The 24,807-nt window shown below is 53.6% G+C and overlaps 1 protein-coding gene across 4 annotated transcripts; it reads left to right on the forward strand.

Moving 5' to 3' along the window:
* Positions 1–629: 629 nt before the first annotated feature.
* On the forward strand, positions 630–24,807 carry ZDHHC1 (zDHHC palmitoyltransferase 1). 4 transcript variants are annotated; one of them, XM_039463893.2, is made up of 12 exons: positions 630–956; positions 9,634–9,680; positions 11,007–11,249; positions 18,092–18,267; positions 19,765–19,866; positions 20,290–20,414; positions 20,501–20,659; positions 20,911–21,023; positions 23,660–23,742; positions 23,930–24,023; positions 24,163–24,223; positions 24,333–24,807. In XM_039463893.2, the coding sequence occupies exons 3-12, from the start codon at positions 11,007–11,009 to the stop codon at positions 24,614–24,616; spliced, it is 1,440 nt and encodes a 479-aa protein (XP_039319827.1). In that variant the 5' UTR covers positions 630–956; positions 9,634–9,680; the 3' UTR covers positions 24,617–24,807. The 4 variants fall into 4 exon arrangements, with proteins under 4 accessions (XP_039319827.1, XP_039319830.1, XP_074258028.1 ...); XM_039463896.2 differs by having other exon boundaries at positions 11,007–11,079; positions 18,159–18,267; XM_074401927.1 differs by having other exon boundaries at positions 630–942.

Genomic DNA, 24,807 nt, shown 5'->3' on the forward strand with positions numbered 1-24,807 from the left:
GCGCCATTGCACTCCAGCCTGGGTAACAAGGGCGAAACTCCGTCTCAAAAAAAAAAAAAAAAAAAAAAAAGATGGAATTTCCCATCAGCATGGAATATTGGAGCTTGATTTTTGTTTTATTTATTTTTTTTATCCTCTGAATAGGTGATGATTAAACAGATTTTTGCTTTATTTAAAGACAATAAACAAATGAGATATTTTGTGCTACTTGCTTGAAGCTCTTATATTTCTGGCTTTACGTTATGGAGTACCTGCCTTTTTAGTGGTGTAATTTATTTGTCTAGATTTGTTTTCCCCTTAACCTGTAAGCTCCCGAAGGGTCAGGGTATTGTGGATGTTCCAGCACATAGGCTCATCGAACTGTGCAGGTTGACTGGGGTTGGGGAGGTGTCTTCTTGAGAGCGGTGGTCTCCGGATAGAAACTGGAAGGGTTCGCGTTGCGATGTTAGGATTTCGGGAAGACAAGCTGTGAATCGGAAGCGGGGAAAAGTGGATTTTGTAGAGAAGAGGTTAGGAAAAATCTGGGAATAGGCGGGCTGGGGCGCCAAGGGGGTCCCTGGCAAGCCCCGCCCCAGCTGGAAGACCGGCGCTGAGTGACGCAGCGCGGTTTGGCCGCTGTGGGGCGCCGTAGCCCGCGCCGTTGTCAGGGGAACGGGCCCAGCGCCGGACGAGGCCCAGCCTGTCTGGGCCTGGCTTGGTCGCCCCGCCAGCCTGCCGGAGCCGGAGCCGGAGCCGGAGCCAGAGCCCAAGGACTCGCCGGCCCAGTCTCCGTCCAGGATGGGGCCCCTCTCCCGGGCGCGTTGCCGTCCCGTCCCGGGGACCGTCCCTGCCGCGAGGGTCTGAAGGGCGGCTACCCCGGGGAGGGTGGAAGGCCAGGCGTGGGACCCGAACCTCTGGCTGACCTTGGCAGGGCCCATCTGGCAGGGCCCATCTGGCACGGCCGTCGCGGCGCGCAGGTGAGGAGTCCCCGCTCAGTTTCTCACCTCGGAGCCTGGTCTGAGCCACCGGGTCGCGGATGCTGCCGCCTGGCCGGCTTTGGGCTCGCTTCCGCCTGGAGCAGGTGGCCTGAGTTCCAGGGCCCAGGCAGAGCGCGGGGCTTCCTTTTAGCATGTATCAAGTTCACAGATCTTCACTGAGCGCTCCTCTTTGCCAGGCTGTGTGCCAGGCGTGGGCACAGAGGACTCCAAACAGACGTGGCCCGTCTCCAGAACCCAGAGTCTTAAAGAAGGGGTCTGGGAAGCAGGTGTCATACATGACTAAAGTGATTTCAGGTCGGGATAGGGACTCTGGTATTGAAATGGAGGGGTTTGTCATGGAGGATCTGTTTTAAAAGGAAAACATGGGAAGAGTTTTAATTTTTTCTTTCTTTCTTTTTTTTTTTTTTTTACTTTGAGATGCACTTTCGCGCTTGTAGCCCAGGCTGGAGTGCAGTGGCGGGATCTCGGCTCACTGCAAGCTCTACCTCCCGGGTTCAAGTGATTCTCCTGCCTCAGCCTCCTGAGTAGCTGGGATTACAGGCGCCCACCACCATGCCCGGTTAATTTTTGAATTTTTAATAGAGACGGGGTTTCACCACGTTGGCCGGGCTGGCCTTGAATTCCTGATCTCAGGTGATCCGCCGTCCTCAGCCTCCCAAAGTGTTGGGATTACAGGTGTGAGCCACCGTGCCCAGCCAATTTTTTAATTTTTTTGAGACAAGGTCTGCTTTGTCACCCAGGCTGAAGTGCTGTGGTGTGAACATGGCTCACTTCAGCCTCTGCCTCCTGGGCTCAAAGTATCCTTCCACCTCAGCGTCCCGAGTAGGTGAGACTACAGATGCCCACCACCACAATCAGCAATTTTTTAAGGTTTTGGTAGAGATGAGGTCTCACCATTTTGCCCAGGCTGCTTTCAAGCTCCTGGTCTCAAGGGATCCTCTCACCTCAGCCTCCCAAAGTGCTGGGATTACAGGCATGAGCCACTGCAACTGACAGAAGAGTTTTTTTATTTTTTGTTTGTTTGTTTATTTATTTATTTTGAGACGGCATCATGCTCTGTCACCTAGGCTGGACTGTAATGGCACAGTCTTGGCTTACTGCAGCCTACACCTCCTGTGTTCAAGTGATTCTCCTGCCTCAGCCTCCCAAGTAGCTGGGATTACAGGCACCCACTGCCACACCCAGCTACTTATTGTACTTTTAGTAGAGACGGTGTTTCAACATGTTGGCCAGGCTGGTCTCGAACTCCTGACCTCAGGTGATCCACCCAACTTGGCCTCCCAAAGAAGAGTTCTGATGAGTTTACATTTGAAAAGCTCACTTCACTCTGCCTGCTGAGCAGCAGGGTTGTGACAGAATATACCGGGAGGTCAGCTGAGGGCCATCGTAGTTCTTCCAGTCTAGCTGTGCCTCCTAGAGGAACTCATTTAGTGTCTCTGAGCCTCAGTGTCCTCATAAGGGGGTTGGGCATTCTGTATGCTTTTTATGAGAAAGTGAGAAGCCAGTCACGTCTGAAATCAGTGACTGTAGAGATCTACAAGAATGGTTGGAAATGATAGGACCTTCCTCAGAGCTCTATGAGGATTGAAACAGTGAATTCATCGAAGCAATGCCTGGCACAGAATAAGTGCCCTCTAAATGCTGGTGTTGGTTATTATAATGGAAACACTGTAGGAGAGCGATGCTGGAAGTTTGGATTAGGGTAGTGACAGCAGAGATGGTAGAAAAAAGTGGCTTGACTGCCTTTACCGAAGTAGGATTGGGTTCAGACACGGGTGAGAGGTGGTCTCTGCTTTTGTGGAACTAGTGGTTCACTGTGGGATACGGGTTAGTAAACCGATAATCACCATGAGATGCAATAAAAGCAACAGTGGTGTTTAATTAGCCAGATTTTTTGGTTTTTTCTTTTTCTTTCTTTCTTCTGTCACAACTTTGTTCTTAACGACTGTTGCGTGGTGGGTGTTCCCCAGGGCTGGCTCTTGCAGTCATATGAGTTGATTTCCTGGTTGAAATCAGCAACCCTGGCCTCTTTCGTTGGCCTTGTTTCTACTCTGTGTTACTCCCTCCTTCTTGTTCCTTAGCTTCACTTGTATCCCAAATAATTTGCAGTGGTTGCTTCAGGAGGAGAATGGCATAGAAAATGTTTGCAAACTGTATCAACTCAGGAATAATTGGGGTTTCAAGCTTTTCTTGCCATAGCATCAGCATTTTTTTTTTTTTTTTTTTTTTTGAGACAGAGTCTCCCTCTGTTGCCCAGGCTGGAGTGCAATGGCATGGTCTCGGTTCACTGCAACTTCTGCCTCCCAGGTTCAAGAGATTCTCCTTCCTCAGCCTCCCAAGTAGCTGGGATTACAGGCGCCCGCCACCATGCCTGGCTAATTTTCGTATTTTTAGTAGAGTTGGAGTTTCACCATGTTAACAAGGATAGTCTTGAACTCCTGACCTCATGATCTGTCTGCCTTGGCTTATTACAAGCTTGAGCCACTGTGCCCAACCAGCATCAGACTTCTCCCTGTTGTTTATGAGAGAGAAAGCAAGGGCCCAGCCACATCTGAGACCAGTGACTGGAGAGGTCTTTGAGAACAGCTTGAAGTTCTAGTTTAATTTTTGGGAGTTGTGTGATGTACATCCATTAGTTGAACCAGAGCTGCTTCTCAGAATTTTAAGGCCAGAGACTTCTCTGGCACCTGTGGGGAATTTTAATAAACAAAGTATTCGTCCCTAAAGAATCTTTATAAATGACTTTTTGCACTGTAAAACACTGTGTACCGTGAAGTGCTTTCTTTCTAGCTTCCTTTTGGGTGGTTAAATGCGGCATCTGTTAAATCTCAGTGAAAATTATTTCAAAAGCAGATCCTGGGGGAAAATGGAAAATTTATTTAGGAATACTCATAGATAGAAAATCTCCCAACTGGGCACAGTGGTTTACACCTGGGCACTTAGGGAGGTCAAGGTGAGAGGATTACATAAACCCAGGAGTTTGAGGTCACAGTGAACTGTGATCGCACCACTGCACTCCAAGTTGGGCAACAGAGCAGGCCCCTGTCTCTTAAAAAAAAAAAAAAAAAGTAGCTGGGCGCAGTGGTTGACCCCTGTAATCCCATCCCTAGACAGGTGGATCACCTGAGGTCAGGAGTTCGAGACCAGCCTGGTCAACATGGTGAAAACCCATCTCTACTAAAAAAAAATACAAAATGTAGCCAGGTGTGGTGGCAGGTGCCTGTAATCCCAGCTACTCAGCAGGCTGAAGCAGGAGAATGGCTGGAACCCAGGAGGCGGAGGTTACAGTGAGCCCAGATTGTGCCACTGCACTCCAGCCTGGGCAACAAGAGCGGAACTCTGTCTCAAAAAAAAAAAAGAAAAAAAGAAAAAAAGTGAAAGAAAAGAGAGGAAGATCTCTCACATGGAAACCATAAATCTTCTAGCAAAAGGACAAGATGCATGGGAATAGGTTTCCTGTGGAGCACACTTTCCCTTTGGGTTCTGGGAGACTCAGGGAGCTGAGTTGGCCACAGCCCGCCCAAGGACAAACCAGGTCCTGCCTAGCAGCTCCTCTGTCGTGCTTTCTGGTTGTGTGATTCCAGCTTTGACAAGAACCCTAACAGCTCATAGGAAGTTCTGTGGCTTTCCCTCATAGCTCTGCAGCTGAGAGTCTTAGGGTTTCTTTCAAGAGTGAGAAAGCATTTCTCTAAAACCAAGCACCCTTGTTAGGCAGCAATTCCTTGTTTGGCATGCTAACAGCGCTCTAGATCACACAAGTGTGTTTCGTCCACAGGGCAGCTCAGTGGGGTCAGGAGGGCAGGAGCTGATATTCCCCAACCATTCATTATTTGACATACTTTTTTTTTTTTTTTTTCCCCAAAAGCAGTACAGGGTCATGATAAAAGATATTTGAACAGTACCAAGGAGTACCAGGAAATGCAGTTTCTGTCTTACAGCCCTTGGACCATTAGATCTCCTCCTTAGGGGCTGCTCCCGTGTTCAGTTTCTTGCATTTCATTGTGGAAGGAATATATGCCTATAGGAATGTAGCTGTCTATCCATCCCCCACCCTTTTCTTTCTTTCTTTTTTTTTTTTTTAGGTGGAGTCTTACCTGTTGCCCAGGCTGGAGTGCAGTGGTGCAATCTCGGCTCACTGCAACCTCCGCCTCCCGGGTACAAGTGATTGTCCTGCTTCAGTCTCCCAAGTAGCTGGGACTACAGGCCTGCACTATCATGCCCAGCTAATTTTTGTATTTTTAGTAGAGATGGGGTTTCACCATGTTGGCTAGGCTGGTCTCGAACTCTTGACCTTGTGATGCCTGCCTCTGCCTCCCAAAGTACTGGGATTACAGGTGTGAGCTACCGAGCCCGGCCACCATAGTTTATTTATATTGTCTTTTGTCCTTTATTATTGCAAACAATGCTGCAACAAATGTTTGTGAGTATATGTATAAGATAAATACCTAGAAATGGAATGTCTGGGTCAAAGGGCATATATGTTTTAAATGTTTGGCCAGACTTGGACATTGCCGAATTGCCTCACTGAACTTTATGGAAAGATGAGCACAGAAGAGATCCAGAGAAGTGGCTCTGTGAAATTTGCCCCAGTGTTCCTCAGTCTGTGAGTGGCAGTTCGGGAACCAGAAAAGGGCTGTACTCCAGGCCTAGCCCTCTTCCTTTGGCCCCACCTGTGTCTCCCCATGGGTGGTGCAGGGCCCTCCAAGCCCCTGCTTCAACCCTCTTGCTTTCTCCTCTGACCCCATCACCCTGCCCTCCCAGTTCCTTGTTGTCTCCTGGCAAACCCTCTTTAGTAACTGACTTGATTCTGAAGCCCTCAGATAGCTTGCAGGAATCCAGGGATGCCCACAGTCTCTCCAGGGCTGGTACTTTTCACCTTGGTATGGTTCCTTTGAGAGTGCTAGCCATGACTTTCAGAACAACATTCCTAAATGTTTTTTCTTTTTCTTTTTCTTTTTGCTAGGAGCAGAGGTGGTAGGAGTAAAGTGTGTCACTCAATGTAACTATAATGTAGTTCATAATGAGAACTTAAAATGTTAAGGTTTCCTTCATTTGACTTAAAGCATATAAATTAAGGTAGCCAGGCAGGGCGTGGTGGGTCACACTTGTAATCCCAGCACTTTGAGAGGCCAAGGTGGGTGTGTCTTTTGAGGTCAGGAGTTCTTGAGACCAGCCTGGCCAACATGGTGAAACCCTATCTCTGCTAAAAATATAAAAATTAGCCAGGTGTGGTGGCGTGCACCTGTAATCCCAGCTACTCAGGAGGCTGAGGCAGGAGAATTGCTTGAACCTGGCAGGTGGAGGTTGCAGTGAGCTGAGATCATGCCATTGTACTCCAGCCTGAGCGACAAAACAAGACTCCATCTAAAAAAAAATTAAGGTAGCCTCACCTTATATTGAAAATATCGCCTAAGGCTTTTAGCAAGTGAATGTTAACATGAACAGATTACTGTCATCCTGCCAATGGCATTCACCTTGTGGGGGACAAGGGAGGGGCCCGTATAGCCCCTCCTGCTTACCTCAGAAGCTAGGTGGGTCCTTGGCTTATCCAGGCCACGGGACCCCCTCCTTCTTGTCTTCCCTTTTTCCCCACCAGCCTAACTCTCTATGGTTTGTTCTATGGCAGCAGAAGGTACATGAAGAATGTTTTCCCAAGGCCATGTACCTCTGAGCTCTGCAAAGAAGCAGTTGTGGATAGCCAGGTGGGCAATGAGGAGCTTGTGGGTTTGACCACCACCTCCTGACCAGCTCCTCTCAAATCACAGGGCTGCTGGACTCTCTGCTGGGCTGCTGTGGTACCACCTCCCCATACCTTCCTCTCCACTGGCTAGAAAGTTTTCCAAAGTACCCTGAGCCATTGGGTCACTCTCATGCCTTCAGCCTGCTTTGCTTCCTTGTGGCTCTTCCAGCAGTGCCCATGCATCCTCACCTGGCCTCCTAGGCCCCCTGTGATCTGAGCCTCGAAAATTCTTTGGTCCCATCTCTCACTGGGCCCTGCCCAGTATTCACCCTGTGTTCTGCCACATTGTACAGCTGGCTCTTGCATGGGCTGCTGAAATGCCCATTTACCCACTGCCCTGGTGTCTGTTCGTGTCTGTCTGGGTCCCAGAAAAGAAGCCCCTGAGGGCAGGCACCCGGTCTCATCTGTGTTTATATCCTCAGTACACACAGCGGGCTGGGGCCTGATAAGTGCTGACTGGCCAAGGTCTGAGGGTGCCAGCTGGCCACATTGTTGGGGGAACAGAGCCACACATCTTTCAATCTGGTCTCCTAGAGACTTGTTGAGAGGGGAGTAACAGCCAGAGAAGTCCTGGGGTCTGGTGACAGTGTTTGGACCCATCTGTGGGCCTAGGAGCCCCATCTTGGATTCTCTCCAACTGCCCAGCCCTTTTAATCAAAATCTTTTGGGCCAGAGGAATTTGTGGCCACCAACTCTGCAGGAGAAAATCTCGTCAGTGAAGAGTAGGCTGGTCTGAGCATGCCTCCAGGCCAGCCTGGGCGTCTATTCTGGAATGCCACCACTGCCAAGGGGGGTCTGCCCAGCAGCACTATCCCCAAATCCACAGCCTTAGACAAGTGCTCCCTTCCTGGGCCAAGGCGGGTATCCTGATTTGGACTCAGAGCTGTCCCCAAGGCTGTGTGTGGCGGGAGCCCGGCTGCAGACTATGACTCCTCCTGCTTCAGGAGTCCGGGATATAGTGGCGCTGGGGGTGCCTGTGATTGCTGCCAGGCAGTGGGGCCAGATCAGCTGCATGCCTCTGTTTTGCTCTTTGGAAACTCCCAGAAGGTGTAGGGTTGTTCAGGTGTAGGGATGGCAAAAGGAGAGCCAGAATTTAGGAATCCTAATTCGTGGATTCCTTTCAAAGTAGTTGCCCTGATGATGGTGTCCCTGGAGAACTGATGTGTAAGCCACAGGGATTGGCCCCAGAGCAGAACCATCCAGCTCAACCATATTTACAGGGCTTGACCTGATGACCTTTGACCATTTCCACAATATAAGGACAAGGATTTCCTGTCTTTGGAACATGCAAAAGAAAGTGAGATCCGAGACAGTGGCTCATGCATATAATCTCAGTGCTTTGGGAGGATAAGGTGGGGAGATCATTTGAGCCAGGAGTTAGAGACCAGCCTGGGCAACATAGTGAGACTCTGTCTCTACAAAAATAAATAGCTAGGCATGTCGTCATGATCCTGTAGTTCTAGCTACTCAGGAGGCTGAGGCAGGAGGATCACTTGAGCCCAGGAGACTGAAGCTTCAGTGATCTATCATTGTGCCACTTTATTCCAGCCTGGATGACAGAGCAAGACCCTGTCTCAAAAACAAAAAAACAAAACAAAGCAAAAAAGGCCGGGCATGGGGGCTCATGCCTGTAATCCCAGCACTTTGGGAGGCTGAGTCTGGCAGATCTCTTGAGTCCAGGAGTTGGAAATCAGCCTGGGCAACATAGTGGGACCCGTCTTTACAAAAAAATAAAAAACAAAATAAAGGCCGGGCGCAGTGGCTCAAGCCTGTAATCCCAGCACTTTGGGAGGCCGAGGCGGGTGGATCACGAGGTCGAGAGATCGAGACCATCCTGGTCAACATGGTGAAACCCCGGCTCTACTAAAAATACAAAAAATTAGCTGGGCATGGTGGTGCGTGCCTGTAATCCCAGCTACTTAGGAGGCTGAGGCAGGAGAATTGCCTGAACCCAGGAGGCGGAGGTTGCGGTGAGCCTAGGTCGCGCCATTGCACTCCAGCCTGGGTAACAAGAGCGAAACTCCGCCTCAAAAAAAAAAAAAAAAAAAAAAAACAAAATAAAGAAATTACCCAGGGGTGGTGGTGCATGCCTGTAGTTCCAGCCATTCTGGAGGCTGAGGTAGGAGGATCACTTGAGCCCAGGAGGTCAAGATTATAGTGAGCTGTGATGGTGCCACAGCACTCTAGCTTGGGCAACAGAACAAGATCCTGTCTCAAAAAAAAAAAAAAAAAAAGGCCGGGCGCGGTGGCTCACCCTGTAATCCCAGCACTTTGGGAGGCCGAGGCGGGTGGATCACGAGGTCAAGAGATCGAGACCATCCGGTCAACATGGTGAAACCCCGTCTCTACTAAAAATACAAAAAAATTAGCTGGGCATGGTGGCGTGTGCCTGTAATCCCAGCTACTCAGGAGGCTGAGGCAGGAGAATTGCCTGAACCCAGGAGGCGGAGGTTGCGGTGAGCCGAGATCGCGCCATTGCACTCCAGCCTGGGGTAACAAGAGCGAAACTCCGTCTCAAAAAAAAAAAAAAAGAAAAAAAAAAAATCGGAACAGCCCAAAAACCCAAAACAAAAAACAAAAAAACACTAATTGAATCAGTCCCTGAGGGAAAACTAAGTCCTCCATTTAGCTTTGAGATAGGACTACTCAGAGGTCACTGCAAGTGATGGTAGGTTTGGCCTGCAGGAGGCTCTGAAGTGCAGGTGGCTGAAGCGCAGGGTGGCTATGAGTGAGTGTCTGGCAGTTAGGGTAGTAGCCAGCCAGCAGAGGGAGATGGGCTGGGGGAGGCATGGGTTAACGACCCTGCAGCAAGTGGGCAGGGCTGGGAGGATGGAAGGCAAGGAAAGTAGGCCAGATGGCTTAGGGTGGACCAGGATTCCACATCATTTACTGTGTCCACATTTCCTTTTATTTCAGATGTTTTCAAGTCAGCAAACATTTACTGAGGATCTACTGTGTATAAGGTACAATAATGGGTGCCTGGGGGGAAGGGACATAGTGGACAGAGATAAATAAACCCTAGCACATTTGATGCCTTTGGGGAAAGCTGTCCTAATAGGGGGCGGGCAGACATGAGGATTGCAGAGTGTTCCAGATGGCAAAGTAACTTGCCCAGCAATGACTTAGCATGAGGGCCCCCTGATTCAGGACATCAGGGAAAGCTTCCTGGATGAGGCAATGCTTGCAGTTGGCTCTGAAGATCAAGTCTCATTTGGAGGGCTGAGAAGTGAGAAAGGCGATCCAGGCAGATGGGCTGCAGGGTCTGCCACATCCTTTCTGCTTAGGTTCCCTGTCATAGGTAGGGGCTCCTGAAGGGAGAGTTCAGCTACCAGGGTTTTAGCCCCAGTTCCTGGCAGGAATGCCTCGAGCGCAGAGCTGGCCTGTCTCCTGAGTGCTGGGCTATTGTCCCATCTTGGACCCAGATCCTGGGGATGGGGGTCTTCCTCCTGTAGACCACCCCTTCCTGCCCGGCATTCATCTCTGGCCACCGGGCCAGCTGTCTGGCTAGCAGGTGGCTGGTGTAGGTGGGTGGTTGTTGCCATCTGGTGGTCTGGCTCTGAGTCCAAGGGCATTAGCCCACCTTTCTATATAAAACTACACCAGTCCCAGGTTTACGTAGAGAAACGTGGTCTTTTCTGCTGCTGGAGGGAACTAAAGAGAAATCCTTCCCTCCCTCTCGAGTGCTGGCCCCTCCCCAGCTGAGAACCCTCAGGCAGCATGGGGCAAAGCTTCAGGCTCTCCCAGTCTAAAGAGACTTTGTGTCCGCTGTGGGGCAGAAGGCAGATCCTCCTTTGGGCATCCCTATTCCTCGTTCCCTGAGCAAAGGATAGTGGGGTTGTGTTTGACACTTGCATTTGGACCTCAGGAAGAAGGTGACTAATCCTAACAGAATCAGCATGTGTTCTCATCACTCTGGCCCCAGCCTGATATTGTTACCAGATGAGAACATGTCTTACTGGGTTTAACTGTGATGGCTGTGAAGACAGCACTTTTGAGTAACAGGCAGCAGCACTGTGTCCTGAATAAACCCTGGGTCCTCCTACCTTGTCCTGGCCAGGCTGGAGCCAGGGTTTGCTTTGGGCTTTGAGACAGCAGCCCACTCCCACCCTCTCTCCACTGCCCGTCTCTATTGTGCAAGGACCCCAGGTTCCCTGGCAGAGTAGCTGGGAGGTGGCTTCATGTTGCAGCCTCTGCCCCCCCCGCCGCTGAAACCTGGCAGCAGACATGGGCCCTGGGCTTCAGCCCAGCCTCTTGGGCTAATGCTCTATCTCCTATTTCTCCCTCTGCAGATGAACATCTGCACCAAGCCCTCCAACAAGACGGCCCCTGAGAAAAGCGTATGGACTGCGCCTGCGCAGCCCGGTAGCTCCTCCCCCGAGCTGCAGGGCCAGCGATCCCGCCGGAATGGGTGGAGCTGGCCCCCTCACCCGCTCCAGATTGTGGCCTGGCTGCTGTACCTCTTCTTTGCTGTGATTGGCTTTGGGGTCCTTGTTCCCCTCCTGCCTCATCACTGGGTACCCGCCGGCTACGCTGTATCCTTGGGAAAGTGTAGGACTGGTGCCTAGAAGTGGGGAGGCAAAGGATGGCAGCCATAGCAGAGGCCCAAAGCCAGGCTCAGAGCCTTGGGGAGCACAGTTGGAGGAGCAGAGCAGGGTGGGCTCAGTCCTGGGGACCTGCTGCCTACCAGCCTGGCCTCCAGCCTCCACCTGGCCTTTCCACCTGATAGGATGAGTGGGCACACCTAAAGCACCAGGGGGCTTGTCATGCCCTGAAAGCATGTGAATCCTGTCCACGGAGGGAGGGACCACGGGAGCAGCTGTAGAAGGAGGCTTAAACCATCCTGATGCTAATTGTGTTCAGAGCTAAACAAAGGACAAAGTAGGGAGTAATTAGCCCATTTATCAAAGAATTTTTCACAGTCACCGTAGAATTATTTTACATAGTAAGTGTCCTCGTGCCTTGAATATATGGTTTTATTTATGGACAGACTGTGCCAGGACTGTTGAGGAGCACATTTATTCTGTAAATCAGACCCTTTTAGAGTGAGGTTCAATGTGACAAGAGATGGGATGGAGATACCTGGGAGGCTTCTGGGAACAGTGACAAACCCAGACTTGCCTGAGCCCAGTGGTGTGATTGCCCCATCCCTGGCCACAGCCCCCAGGAGCAGAGGGTGTGGCTGCAAGGCCAGGGATTGCAGTGAAGCAGGCATCTCTATGCTCCTTTCCAGAGAGTTCCTATTTATTTATTTATTTATTTATTTATTTTTGAGACGGAGTTTCGCTCTTGTTACCCAGGCTGGAGTGCAATGGCGCGATCTCGGCTCACCGCAACCTCCGCCTCCTGGGTTCAGGCAATTCTCCTGCCTCAGCCTCCTGAGTAGCTGGGATTATAGGCACGCACCACCATGCCCAGCTAATTTTTTGTATTTTTAGTAGAGACGGGGTTTCACCATGTTGACCAGGTTGGTCTCGATCTCTCGACCTCGTGATCCACCCGCCTCGGCCTCCCAAAGTGCTGGGATTACAGGCTTGAGCCACCGCGCCCGGCCGAGAGTTCCTATTTGAGTATCCTTCACGAAGATGACTCCTGTGGGGAAGGGGAGGGTGACCTAAGGGTGATTGGCAGGGACAAATCTGAAAGCCTGAAACATCGAGCCTGCAGTGAGCTCAGTCCCTGCTCAGCGCCTTCAGAGCTGCACAGGACCGAGCAGCTCCTACCAGCTCTGTGGGTCTTAGCCTCCTCCTCTGTCTGATGGGAAGGCTCCTACCTGGAGCACGTTAGGATATATGTGAGCACTGGAATTCATTCAGCCACAAATGTGAACATGCTCTCTTGGAAAACCCCAAAGCCCTGGGCTGGTGAGTGACAGGGCAGGTGTGTGGAGGGGACCCTAGAGAATGTTGTCATCCTTAGACACAATAGTACCACCTGGAGCTTCTTGTTCCCTAGAGCCCAGGGGCTAGTCATCAGCTCTGTGAATGGAAAATTGGACTTTCCCTGAGGTGACCAACAGGCCTTAGTGCTATTAAGTCATGGGACCTGGGAATGTGTCATGGGACATTCCTCCTGTGATCTGGAATGGACATGTCCCTCACTAGGGATCACCTGGGTTTCTACCATCAGGATACCTGGGAAACCGGATTAACCAGATTAACAACTCCGTGGCTTGGAGCAAGTAGAAGCAGAGCAAATGGTGATACAAAGAAGGCAGTAGCATTTATTGAGCCCTTACATGTGCCAGGCCCTGCGTCAGCCACTTTACATGAATGATCTCATTTGATCCTCATAGTAATCCTGTAAGGAGGTATTCTCCCCATTTCCTAATGAAGAAGCTGGGTACAGAGGTTCAGTGACTTCCTGAGATCACATAGCAGGCACCCAGTGAGGCCAGATGGGCCTCCCAAGCAGCCTGACTATCATGAGAGGGACGAGTTGAGGGCTCTCTCCACACTCAGGGTTCATCTGCTTTGGGCATTGCAGAGGCTCACAGCGCCACCTGGTTCACACCTGACTAGGTCTGTATGTTCTCTTTCCGTCCATCAAAGCCTTCTCCTTTCTGTAGGATCTGCTCCTTTCTGCAAGCTCTCTCAGATCCCTGAGGGGTGAGGTAGGGTCGTAGTGGGTACCAGGTACCCATCTTGGGCCTGGAACTGGCCTGGGCCTTAGGGATGCAAGCTGAGCCTTGGGGTGCTGGGCCTCCAACTGGAGGGAAGGCTGGTGGACTGGAGATGGCCATGATGCCACATTGTAAGCACAGGTTTGGGGTTCATACAGCAGACCGTGAGGGCAGGCAGAAGCCACCTGCATCAGCATCACTGCACGTCCACAGTACACTTGCGGCCTGTAGCTCCCCTCCTCCCCCCACCTCTCCCCATGTGCTCTTGGCTCCTCCCTCTTCCATCCTTGCTTAAATCCAGTCAGTCATCCAGCCCTGTTGATTTTGCCTCCTAAATAGATGTTGAATTGGCTCCCAGTTTCTGCCACTGCCAACTGCCCTTCTTCCCTGGATGACTGCTGAGTTTCTAAATGGGTCACCCACACGCACTGTCACCCCGGCCAGCCCATCTGCATTCCTGCTCTTTCCAAAAACCAAATCTGATAATGTTGCACCCTGGCTTCAAGACTTCTAATATTAGGCCGGGCGCGGTGGCTCAAGCCTGTAATCCCAGCACTTTGGGAGGCCGAGGCGGGTGGATCACGAGGTCAAGAGATCAAGACCATCCTGGTCAACATGGTGAAACCCCGTCTCTACTAAAAATACAAAAAATTAGCTGGGCATGGTGGCGCATGCCTGTAATCCCAGCTACTCAGGAGGCTGAGGCAGGAGAATTGCCTGAACCCAGGAGGCGGAGGTTGCGGTGAGCCGAGATCGCGCCATTGCACTCCAGCCTGGGCAACAAGAGCGAAACTCCGTCTCAAAAAAAAAAAAAAAAGACTTCTAATAGTTTCTTCCTGCCTTAAGCAATGATGCTCAAGGCTGGGCGCAGTGGTTCACACCTATAGTCCCAGCACTTTGAAAGGCTAAGGCAGATGGATCACCTGAGGTCAGGAGTTCCAGACCAGCATGGCCAACATGCAAAAGCCCATCTCTACTAAAAATATAAAAATTAGGTGAGGTATGGGGTGGGGCATTTAATTTAAAAAAAAATATATGTGTAAATTAGCTGTGCATGGTGGTACACACCTGTAATCCCAGCTACTTGGGAGGCTGAGGCAGGAGAATCACTTGAACCTGGTAGGGTGGAGGCTGCTGTGAGCCGAGATAGCACCATTGCACTCCAGCCTGGGCAACATCTCAAAAAAAAAAAAAAAAAGGAAAGGAAATGAGGTTCAACATCTTTGCATGGCTTCAAGGCTCCACATTCTGGACTCTGCCCCTCTCCTCCATTTCCTCTGATGTTATTTTCCCTGTGCTCTTCTGTTTCTATGGTACTGGTCTCTGCCTGGAAGCCCCTTGCTTCTCCCCCTGCTCCCAACACCCAGCTAAGTTAGAGGTCAAGAACTAGCAGCCCATAGGCCAGTCCAGCCTGCAGATTTGCTTGTTTTTAATTGAAGGATAATTAACAAAGAAAATGCACAGATCTTAATGTTCCTTCTATAGGTGTGTTTTCTTTTCTTTCTTTTTTTTTTTTTTTGAGACAGTCTCACTCTGTCACCCAGGCTGGAGTGCAATGGCGCGATCTCGGCTTACTGCAGCCTCCGCCTCCCAGGTTCAAACGATTCTCCTGCCTTAACCTCCTGAGTAGCTGGGATTACAGGCACGTGCCATTGCGCCCAGCTAATTTTTTTTTTTTCCTTGAGACGGAGTTTCGCTCTTGTTACCCAGGCTGGAGTGCAATGGCGCGATCTCGGCTCACCGCAACCTCCGCCTCCCGGGTTCAGGCAATTCTCCTGCCTCAGCCTCCTGAGTAGCTGGGATTACAGGCACACACCACCATGCCCAGCTAATTTTTTTGTGTTTTTAGTAGAGACGGGGTTTCACCATGTTGGCCAGGATGGTCTCGATCTCTCGACCTCGTGATCCACCCACCTCGGCCTCCCAAAGTGCTGGGATTACAGGCTTGAGCCACCGCGCCCGGCCAATTTTTGTATTTTTTTAGTAGAGACGGGGTTTCAACATTTTGGCCAGGCTGGTCTTGAACTCCTGACCTTGTGATCCACCTGCCTCGGCCTCCCAAAGTGCTGGGATTGCAGGTGTGAGCCACCGCGCCCGGCCTTTTTTTTTTTTTTTTTTTAAATAAAGACGGGGTTTCACCATGTTGGTCAAGCTGGTCTTGAACTCTTGACCTCAGGTGATCTGCCTGTCTTGGCCTCCAAAGTGCTTGGATTACAGGCATGAGCCACCACGCCCAGCCCGGTGTGTTTTTTGAATTATTTATTTCCTTAGCATTTAAACATTAAGAAATCTCACATAAAAACCCAGACTTCTAGTTCCTTTTGAGAAGCCAGAAATTGACCAAACAGACCCTTATTCTTGTATCCTATAAGGCAGCCATGAGCTGGAGGCACACTTCAGCCAAACCATAGGCTGGCACTCTACATGTTCCCCACAGCCACAGTCCCTATCTAGCCAGGTCCCCTTTCTTCTTTATCTGCCAGGTCCCTGTAATCCATTCCTCTCCAAGTCTCAGCTAAGACAATGCTTCCTCAGGTAAGCCTTCCAGAACCCTTCAGACTATATGAGATCACTTGATTACAAACTGGCACAGTCCCATGAACTTTGTTCATTGTAATTAACCCATTATTTGATTGATATCCATGTTTTTGGGTGGGAGTGGTGACTCATGCCTGTAATTCCAGCACTTTGGGAGGCCAGGGTGGCCGGATCACCTGAGGTCAGGAGTTCAACACCAGCCTGGCCAACATGGCGAAACATTGGCTCTACTAAAAATACAAAAATTAGTCAGGCATGGTGGTGGATGCCTGTAATCCCAGCTACTGGAGAGGCTGAGGCAGGAGAATCATTTGAACCTGGGAGGCAGGGGTTGCAGTGAGCCAAGATGACCCCATTGTACTCCAGTCTGGGCAACAGAGCGAGACTCTGTCTCAAAGGAAAAAAAATCCGTGTTTTCCACCAGACTATAGTTTCTTCAGCATTAGGGACTCTTGCTCCTGCCGTATCCCTCAGTGCCTGTCACAACAAAAGACCTCAGTGGACAGCTAAATGAATGACCATGGGGGTGAGGCAGGAGGACTGGGGGCAGGCAGGGAGTTAAATGTTGGCCCTCATTCAGTAGTCTTGAGAGGCTGGCATGGCGAGCACAGTAGCTGGTGATAGCAGAGAGGTTTGGGAGGAGCCAGAGGGAAAGGGACTTTGGCACTGAGCAGAGGAGTGAATTCAGCTGGAGAACTGTTGAGAGCCACTGTAGAGGTGCAAGCAGGGAGGGCTTTGGGTCTGAGCTTTTAAAAAACTTACTCTGTGACCATGTGAAGCATAGACTCAAGGGAGCTCAGGAGGGGCAGAGTTGGGAGACTAGAGAGTGACCCAGGCAAGAGGTGAAGCCTTGGTTATGGCCGTAGGGATAGAGGGGTCAGTGACGGCCACGGGATTGTCTCTCTCAGCTGTGCTGTGGTACATTAGGGCAGAGCCTGACTTATGTGGTTATGTAGAGAAATTTGGCTGCTGGGAGGAGGACGAAGGGAGGAAAAGAAGTTGGACAGCTGATGGATGAAGGATGGCGGATGGATGGGTAGAGGATGAATGATGGAGGGATGATGCCTGCCTGGCTAGTAAGAGAATGAGTGGAATTTTGGGCCGAAGCGGGTGGGATCAAGGGAGGGAGAGTGGATGGCTGCCTGGGTGGAATCTATGGGTGAATTTTTCTTTTTTTTTTTTTTTTTTTTTGAGACGGAGTTTCGCTCTTGTTACCCAGGCTGGAGTGCAATGGCGCGATCTCAGCTCACCGCAACCTCCGCCTCCTGGGTTCAGGCAATTCTCCTGCCTCGGCCTCCGGAGTAGCTGGGATTACAGGCACGCGCCACCATGCCCAGCTAATTTTTTTGTATTTTTAGTAGAGCCGGGGTTTCACCATGTTGACCAAGATGGTCTCGATCTCTTGACCTCGTGATCCACCCGCCTCGGCCTCCCAAAGTGCTGGGATTACAGGCTTGAGCCACCGCGCCCGGCCTATGGGTGAATTTTTCATATCAGACTACAGCAAAAATTGTCAGCATACTTGTCTTCTGCATTTGGCCCAGTCATTGAGCAGATAGGTCCTGGAAGAGCTGCGTATCAGCTTCAGAGATTAGCCATGCTGTCCCTGGCCAGGCCCTGAACATGGTAGGCCATCCAAGACACTCAGTCCAGGGCTCCAAGTGCCTAGATTCTTGGTAGGGGAGGGAGCAGGTGTCTGAGCCCCTGTCTGCAAGGGCTTCTCCACCTGGCCTGGCTACTGAAAGTGGGGGTGGCTGCATCCCTCTTGGAGGTGACTTGCTATGAAAGCAAGATAAGCAAGCTAGGACTTAAACTTTAGGTTCTTGGACCTTAGGTCAGGTTGACCTCTTTCAGTCTCACATCATCATTTGGAATCTGAAACCAGAAACTGGCTTGAGGTCAGACCAGCCAGGGCCTGCACCAGGCCTAGAGCAGTGAGGCCAGGGCCCTGCAATTGGGGCACCAGGTGGCCGCAGCAGGCACTGCTGGCTGGCTGTGGACTCTGTTCCTGGATGGCCCCTCTCCCTTTCCATGTGGGGCACAGGGGTCCCTGGAGAGGTCTGATGAGGAAGTTCTGGGGGGCTGGAGGTAGGAGGTGGCACAGGCTGAGATCTACACAAAGCAGGCTGGCATGGTGGGGAGTTCTCTGGCTGCAAGGAATGGGGCGGGACTCCCAGTCAGCAGAGTGTGGAGTGAGTCTTTAACCTGCTGGGCCAGTGCATGGGCACCATCTTTGCCGGCCACCTCGTGGTGCACCTGACTGCCGTCTCCATCGATCCAGCAGATGCCAACGTGCGGGACAAGAGCTATGCGGGGCCCCTGCCCATCTTTAACCGAGGCCAGCACGCACATGTCATTGAAGACCTGCACTGCAACTTGTGCGACGTGGATGTGTGAGTGCATGTGTGAGGGGGTACGTGAGGCTGCCAAGTGTGCTGCGCGATGCACGGAGGAGGGGGGCTGCCAGGGCTTCACAGCCATCCCCTATGCCTCAGAATCCTCGTGTTTTATGCGGTCAAGAACCTGGATGGCGTGACAGGGAATTGGGTCCCTGAGAAGGTGAGGAGAAGGTGACGAAACAGAAGATGAGGATTAGCATTCCAGCAGTTAAAGGAAGTAATATTTGGCACTGCCGAAACATTTCTAATGACCGACTCTGCCAGTGACATCCCCACATCTCTTGCCAGTATTCCCATATAGGGGCAGGGAAGGGCACTGACGCCTGAGGACTCACTGTGTGCTGAGTTCTGCCTGCAGCCACTCTGCATGGTTTTCTCACTACATAGAGGAGGAAGAGCCCAGGGCTCAGAAAGGCTGAGAGGCCAGATGCAGTCACTGATGGTGGAGCCAGATTCACACCTGGGCGGCCGGACCCCTACGCAGATGCTGCTGCCCTGGTCTACCCAGGAGGAGTCTGAGGCCTGGGAGGCCAGCTGGGTCACTTAGGTCCCTCTGCTAGCATGGAGGGCCCCTGCCCCCTTGGCTGGTCCCAGCTGCCTCTTTAGGAGCCCCTCTCCACCCTTTTGGAGCTCCTTCGTTTCCAGGTCTTGGGTGGGGGATCAGGGACGGGGGCATGGCTCAAGGCCAGTCCCCCTGCCCCCAAGAAGCCTGTTGAAAGGGTCTGTCTGCAGGCTGAGCAAGCCCCCAGCCTTAAGGCGCCCAGGACTTGGACATGAGGCCATCCTGCCATTCACTGGGCACAGGGCCCGCCAGCACACTTTGCGAGTGGCTGCTCCTTCAGCTGCTGCTCTTTGCAGGGCTCTGCCGTGTTCTGGGAGGGGAGTTGTGTCTTTGGGTATTCCCCAGTGCCTCCCTGGGCTGGGAGACTCCCATGAGCCCCTGTGATGAGTGCCTGCATGCTCACAGGGATGACAGCCTGTGCTGCTTTTGGCCCCCTTTGTCTTTACCCACACAGACTGAGGTTTCTAGAAGAATGCCAGTACCATTCCCATAGTATGATAGAGAAACAGGGACCCACAGCTGGAGATGTTGGGAAGGGCAGTGCAGGCCCTGGGCCTGGCATCCTTGCTATCTGTGATCCTTGGGCCCACACCTGCATCTTCTGGCTTCTCTCAGGGGTCCTTGCTTGGGAAGGATGCCCATTTTCCTTTTCATGGCGCATCAGCTAGGTGCACAGACCCAGAGCAGGAGGGATGCACCTCCTCACCCCTTCTACAGCCTCTGGGGTCCCCCAGCTCTTTAGGAGAGCTGCCTCCTCCAGGGGCCCCACCCCGTAGCGCCTGCAGAGGGCGCGCGCGCTCCTTGTCGCCGAGCTCCGGGCTGTCTCAGGCCAGGCGCTTAGTCCCTCCACAGACCCGGCTCGGCCACCCCGTGGGGCCGGGCTGCAAAGCGGGGAATGAGCAACCGCGCTGTGCCCCCTCTCCCCGCAGGAGCGCTCGCTCTAAGCACTGCAGTGCCTGCAACAAGTGCGTGTGCGGCTTCGACCACCACTGCAAGTGGCTCAACAACTGTGTGGGCGAGCGGAACTACCGGTGAGGACAGCCCAGCCCCGGAGAGCCTGGGAATGTGCGTGTCTGAGGGTGGGAGCCACAGACCTTGCAGCCTGCATGACAGAGGGGCAGGGAAGGGGATGCTTAGAGGACCTGTGCCCATGGTTATTTAGGGGTGCAGCCCAGAGAGGGTGATGCTCCTGGGTGCTGGCTGAGATGGCAGGGTTGGGGCTGGAATCTTCCACCATTCTGGTCCAGAGAAAGGTGGATGGGCCGGCCACTGGGTGATGGGGTGGCCACCCATCTTCAGTTTTGCCATATGCCTTTGGCTTCTAAGGAGTTGGGGCTGTGGTGTCACCCTCAACCCTCCGAGCCCATAGCAGTGACCCTATAGGCCCAACTCCTATGGGCCCTCCAAGGCCCTGGAGCTCCTGGGAGCTGACAGCTGCCTATGGCTGGGCCCAGGCTCTTTCTACACAGTGTCGCATCTGCTTTACTGGGTGTCCTGCTCCTTGTGCTGGTGGCCACGTATGTCTTCGTGGAGTTCTTTGTCAACCCCATGCGGCTGCGCACCAACCGACACTTCGAAGGTCAGTTTGGGCTCCAGGCCTATTCCCACCCCTGACTCGTCACCTGTCACATCCCCGGCTGAGCATGGGCTGCCTGTACCTTGCAGTGCTGAAGAATCACACGGATGTGTGGTTCGTGTTCCTGCCTGCTGCCCCTGTGGAGACCCAGGCCCCTGCCATCCTGGCCCTGGCCGCCCTGCTCATACTTCTGGGCCTGCTGTCCACAGCCCTGCTGGGCCACCTGCTCTGCTTCCACATTTATCTCAGTAAGTGCCTCCTGTATCTGCCTTCCAGAGTTTAAGGGTCCTCAGATTTCAGGGAGGTGCCCAACTGGATGGTGGACCCTAAAACAATGCCCCTGTCCAGTGTGGGCTCACTGTGGTAGCCAGGTCTCACTCTATATAGGCTTCGTGTATTTGGGGACACTGGTTTCAGCCTGGGGCTGGTTGTCCTCCCTCCTGTTCTGAGCTCCAGGGTCCCCTCTCCACTGCACTGAGCCCTCTCCTCACCCTACCAGTGTGGCACAAACTCACCACCTATGAGTACATCGTGCAGCACCGCCCACCACAGGAGGCCAAAGGGGACCACAGGGAGCTGGAGTTGTGTCCTCCCAAGATGCGGCCCATTCAGGTATAGTGGATGAGAGATGGGAGGAGGCTTGGGTGTCAGGGGCATTGGGCTGTGCAGCGAGCAGCCAGTGAGGAAATGGGGCAAGGGAGGCAAGCCTGGAACAGCCACTGCAGGCAGGGGTGCTGTGGACAGCAAGGGCTTGACTTGTGTGGAGCATGTGCCTTCTTGCCCAAGCGTGGGCACAGACAGAGGGAGCCCGTGTTTCCTGGACCCCACGTGCATGCCTGCCCAAGCGCCAGCCATGCATAGGAGGGCATGGGATGTGGAGCCTGGAAGCAAGCAGGTTGGGGCTGCAGCAGAAGAGAGAGGGAAGGACCAGCGACGGGTCAGTGATGGGTGGCCAGGATGGAGCCATTGTTTCTCCCCATCCATGACCTTGAGCACTTATACCCATTACCCTAATTTATGTTTAGAACAGCCCCATTGCAGATAAGCATACTGAGGCCTAGAAGGTTAACTGCAAGCTGGGTCTGGGAAGAGTTAAGGTCTCCATGCTCTGGCCAGCCTGGCCAGACCAGTTGCTGACCAGCCTATCCCCATTCCCACGCCCCATGGCTTCCTGAGGTCAGCAGCTGGGGGTGGAGGTGATCCAGTCTTTAGAGGAGCCCCTAGGGACTAGGAAGGCAGGGGCCCAGGCAGGCTTAGCTGGGAAGCCTGAGCCCTGGATCCCGAGGCCTCATGGCAACTGGACACAAACACAGGCTGGTGGGAGGGTTGGGGAAGGCCTGGGACCCTGCCTCTCCTGTTCTTGTTGCTAGGGCTGGACACTATCTGTGAGCCAGGCTGCAGGACTGGGCAGGCCTGGGCCTGGGGTGTGCTGGCTGTGGGTGACAACTCCACTATCACACCACTGTATACCTGCCCCAGCGCTGGGCCCTGACAGTGGCAGCTGTGCTGGGGAGTGGGCACCATCTCCAGCCCCACATCAAGAGGAGAGGAGGCCCAGAGAAGTAGGCAGGAGACTCTCTCCAGCCTCAGGGGCAGCACCCACTGAGGCAGGGCGGGCCCCTTGATGTCCATGCTCCAGGGCTCTTTAGCTTTGCCCTGCCAAGGCTTTGGAGCCAAATGTGGCCACAGCAAAGAAATTTAAGTTCTGTTCTGTCCATCTGTAGTGCCTCGAGGGAGGCGAACCTGGGGGACAGGAATGGTGTTCTTGGCCCCTTTTACAAAGCAGAGAGCTGAGGCTGAGGGCCCAGTACCATTCAGAAATGTGCATGGTTTTGAAGGTCTCTGAGGAAGGATACTCAGGACAGCCATGAGGAGAGGACTGGGCTCTGAGTGGGTAGTCCCTGGGGACACTCTCAGACTTATTGAGCTGGTTGGGGCCTGGTGTCCGTCCCATCCTGGCCCCTTAGCTTCTGAGACCTCCTCTGTTCCCAACTCTGAAGCCCAGGGCCCCCAGTAGGCTTTGCCCCTCTGCTGGCCCTGGAGGGTCACTGAGTCCACACTGGGGCAGAGAGGAGGTGTGGGGGAGAATGATCTTGAGGTACCAGCCCCTGTGACTGGCCTCTGACCCTGTGCTCCTTGACTCCTCTGCAGAGCTGCAACCAGGGCAGAGGTTGGGCAGGGCCGATGACGGGGCTCCTCCCCCAGATCTGTCAGGGCCCTGCAGTCAGCCGTCCACCCCCATCCCATTAGGAATGCGGGAGGGGCCCCTCTCTGGAGCCGTTGCCCCCAAACATAGGCTTGTTTTAGAGACGGTCTTGCTGTTACAGTGTCCTCTCTGCATTAGTCAGGACGCCTCCGTCTCCATGGAAACGGGTGCTGAACCCGAGACAGCTGTCTGGGTGCTCCCAGCACCCCCTCCCACCTCCGACCTCGCCCTGGACCCGCCCCCATCCCACACCACACCCTTCCTGGGCCAGCTTTCCCCCGCCTTTGTTTCCTCACCTGGAGTCCCCCACCCTCCTCCGCCTAGCAAAGCTGGGGCGAGTGAGTCCTGCGGGTGGGGGTGCAGGACTAGTCCACTCCTGTGACCTCCTGGTCCTAAGGCCCCTTTGCTTTCAGGGGTTGAATCTGCACCCTCAGGGTTGCTGTGAAGATCAGGGCTCACCCATAAGCGTGGTGTCCAGTGGGGCTATGGCTGTTTGTTCTACCACCTACTACCTTCCCTTTCAGGGGTAGTGGCAGGGAGACCACCTCACATGCACCCATACATCCCCTTCTCGGCAGCTGGGATCATGGCTGGTCCTCTGTAAGGGCGAGGGGTGTGCCCAGGACTCAGCTCTGCAGGAGCTGGTGGATGCACACTCAGGCCTGTTTCTCCAGGAGGGGAAAACAATTGGTTCAGAGGCTGGAGCCCTGGGGACGCCAGGAGCAGGTGCCGGCAGCTTTGAGCTTCCCACCACTTTTCTAGCTGAGCCTCTCTAAAGTGGGTCTATAGACCCATGGGGCTGGGAGCCTTCCCGGAGGAGGCTGAATAGATGAGATGAGGACCTGGGGATGGGGCAAGGGCCAGAAATGGGTATTTTAAGCTTTACCTTACAGAGGGGTTTTCCCAGCCCAACTGGGAGCCTGGCATGAGGCCTGAGATGTCCCACAGAGGCCAGTGAGGGCAGGACTGGGTAGGCTCAGGGCTCAGGAGGCTCGGGAGCCACACCCGGCCTCCCAGCCTCTTTGACTCCCACCTTCCCCAGGAGATGGAGTTCTACATGCGGACCTTCAGCCATGTGCGCCCAGAGCCCCCTGGCCAGGCCAGGCCAGCAGCAGAGAATGCCAAGTGAGTGTGACCTGGGCATGTGCCACTGAGAATCTCCAGTTAGCATGGCAGGCAGTAGAAAGAGGGTAGTTGGGGCATGGGTCTGGCTCTTCTCTGGGCTAATAGGAAGGGAAGCTTCTCTCAGGGCCTCCAGTGGGGAGGGATTTGGGAAACAGCCCCCAGGTTTACCCTCCTGCTTCCCCCTCAGTCCCGCCCAGTTTTTTGCCACCCGTGGCCAAGTGGAGCCTCCACCACCCTCTTCCCCAGACACTCTCGCCCTGCCTCCCCGGATCCGACCCCAGGTAGGAGGGACTGTGCTGGGCCTCTGGTCCAGGTGGAGTGGGATAGAAAGAAGCCTCTACCCTGGCCCACCCCTCTGCTGCTTTTGGCATGTGGGGCTCTCAGTCCTCCCCCCCCCCCCCCGCCCCCGTGTCTCTGCAGAAAAAGAGGAAGAGGCGCGTGTATAAAGTGCGGACGTCCGAGACCTCGGATCAGGTGTTGGGTGAGCACCCCTCCCTGTCGGGTCCGGCTCAGTGAACTCAAGGGAAGGGAAGGCAGAGCCACGAGCGAGCGCAGTGGGCCCTGGGCTCATGTTCCCCTTCGCTGCGCAGGGCCCAGGGCCCCCGGCCGCCGCTACAGCTCGTCGGCGGATTCTGCGGACGCCAGCCCTGTGCACGCCGCTGGCCCTGCCGGCGCCTACCACTCGGCGTCAGCTGAATCCGTGGACGAGATTCCCGTGTCGCAGACGCGCCTGGGCAGCGCCGCTCTGGCCGCTCCGCGGGGCCGGGACCGAGAGCTGGGGCTGGCGCTGCAGGCGCGTGCGCCTGCAGTTTTCGTGAGCCCGAGCAGCGGCGAACCGGGGGCGCCGGGCGGCCGGGAGGCCGGTCTGGCTTAGCTGGGCCGAGAGGCCGGAGGGCCGAGGAGGAGCGGCCGGCCCTACTGTCTATGCAACACCCCACCCTTATCGCACCGAGTGCACTTTAGGGGCCCCAGTGGCCGGCGGGATTGGCCTCCTACCCCCACGATTTAGCAATACCCTCCCCACCGGTCGTGATGCTCCAATAAATTTTTTTATGCTTTTTCGGA

Source organism: Saimiri boliviensis, chromosome 1 (genome assembly GCF_048565385.1).
Source record: "Saimiri boliviensis isolate mSaiBol1 chromosome 1, mSaiBol1.pri, whole genome shotgun sequence".
In the NCBI taxonomy this organism is placed as follows: domain Eukaryota; kingdom Metazoa; phylum Chordata; class Mammalia; order Primates; family Cebidae; genus Saimiri; species Saimiri boliviensis.

Excerpts from the sequence above, each read along its gene's own strand:
- ZDHHC1 (XM_039463893.2), top strand. The coding sequence starts at position 11,007 with ATGAACATCTGCACCAAGCCCTCCAACAAGACGGCCCCTGAGAAAAGC. Across the intron at positions 18,268-19,764 it reads AACTTGTGCGACGTGGATGT|GAGCGCTCGCTCTAAGCACT; the intron begins GTGAGTGCATGT and ends CTCTCCCCGCAG. Across the intron at positions 24,224-24,332 it reads GACCTCGGATCAGGTGTTGG|GGCCCAGGGCCCCCGGCCGC; the intron begins GTGAGCACCCCT and ends TTCGCTGCGCAG.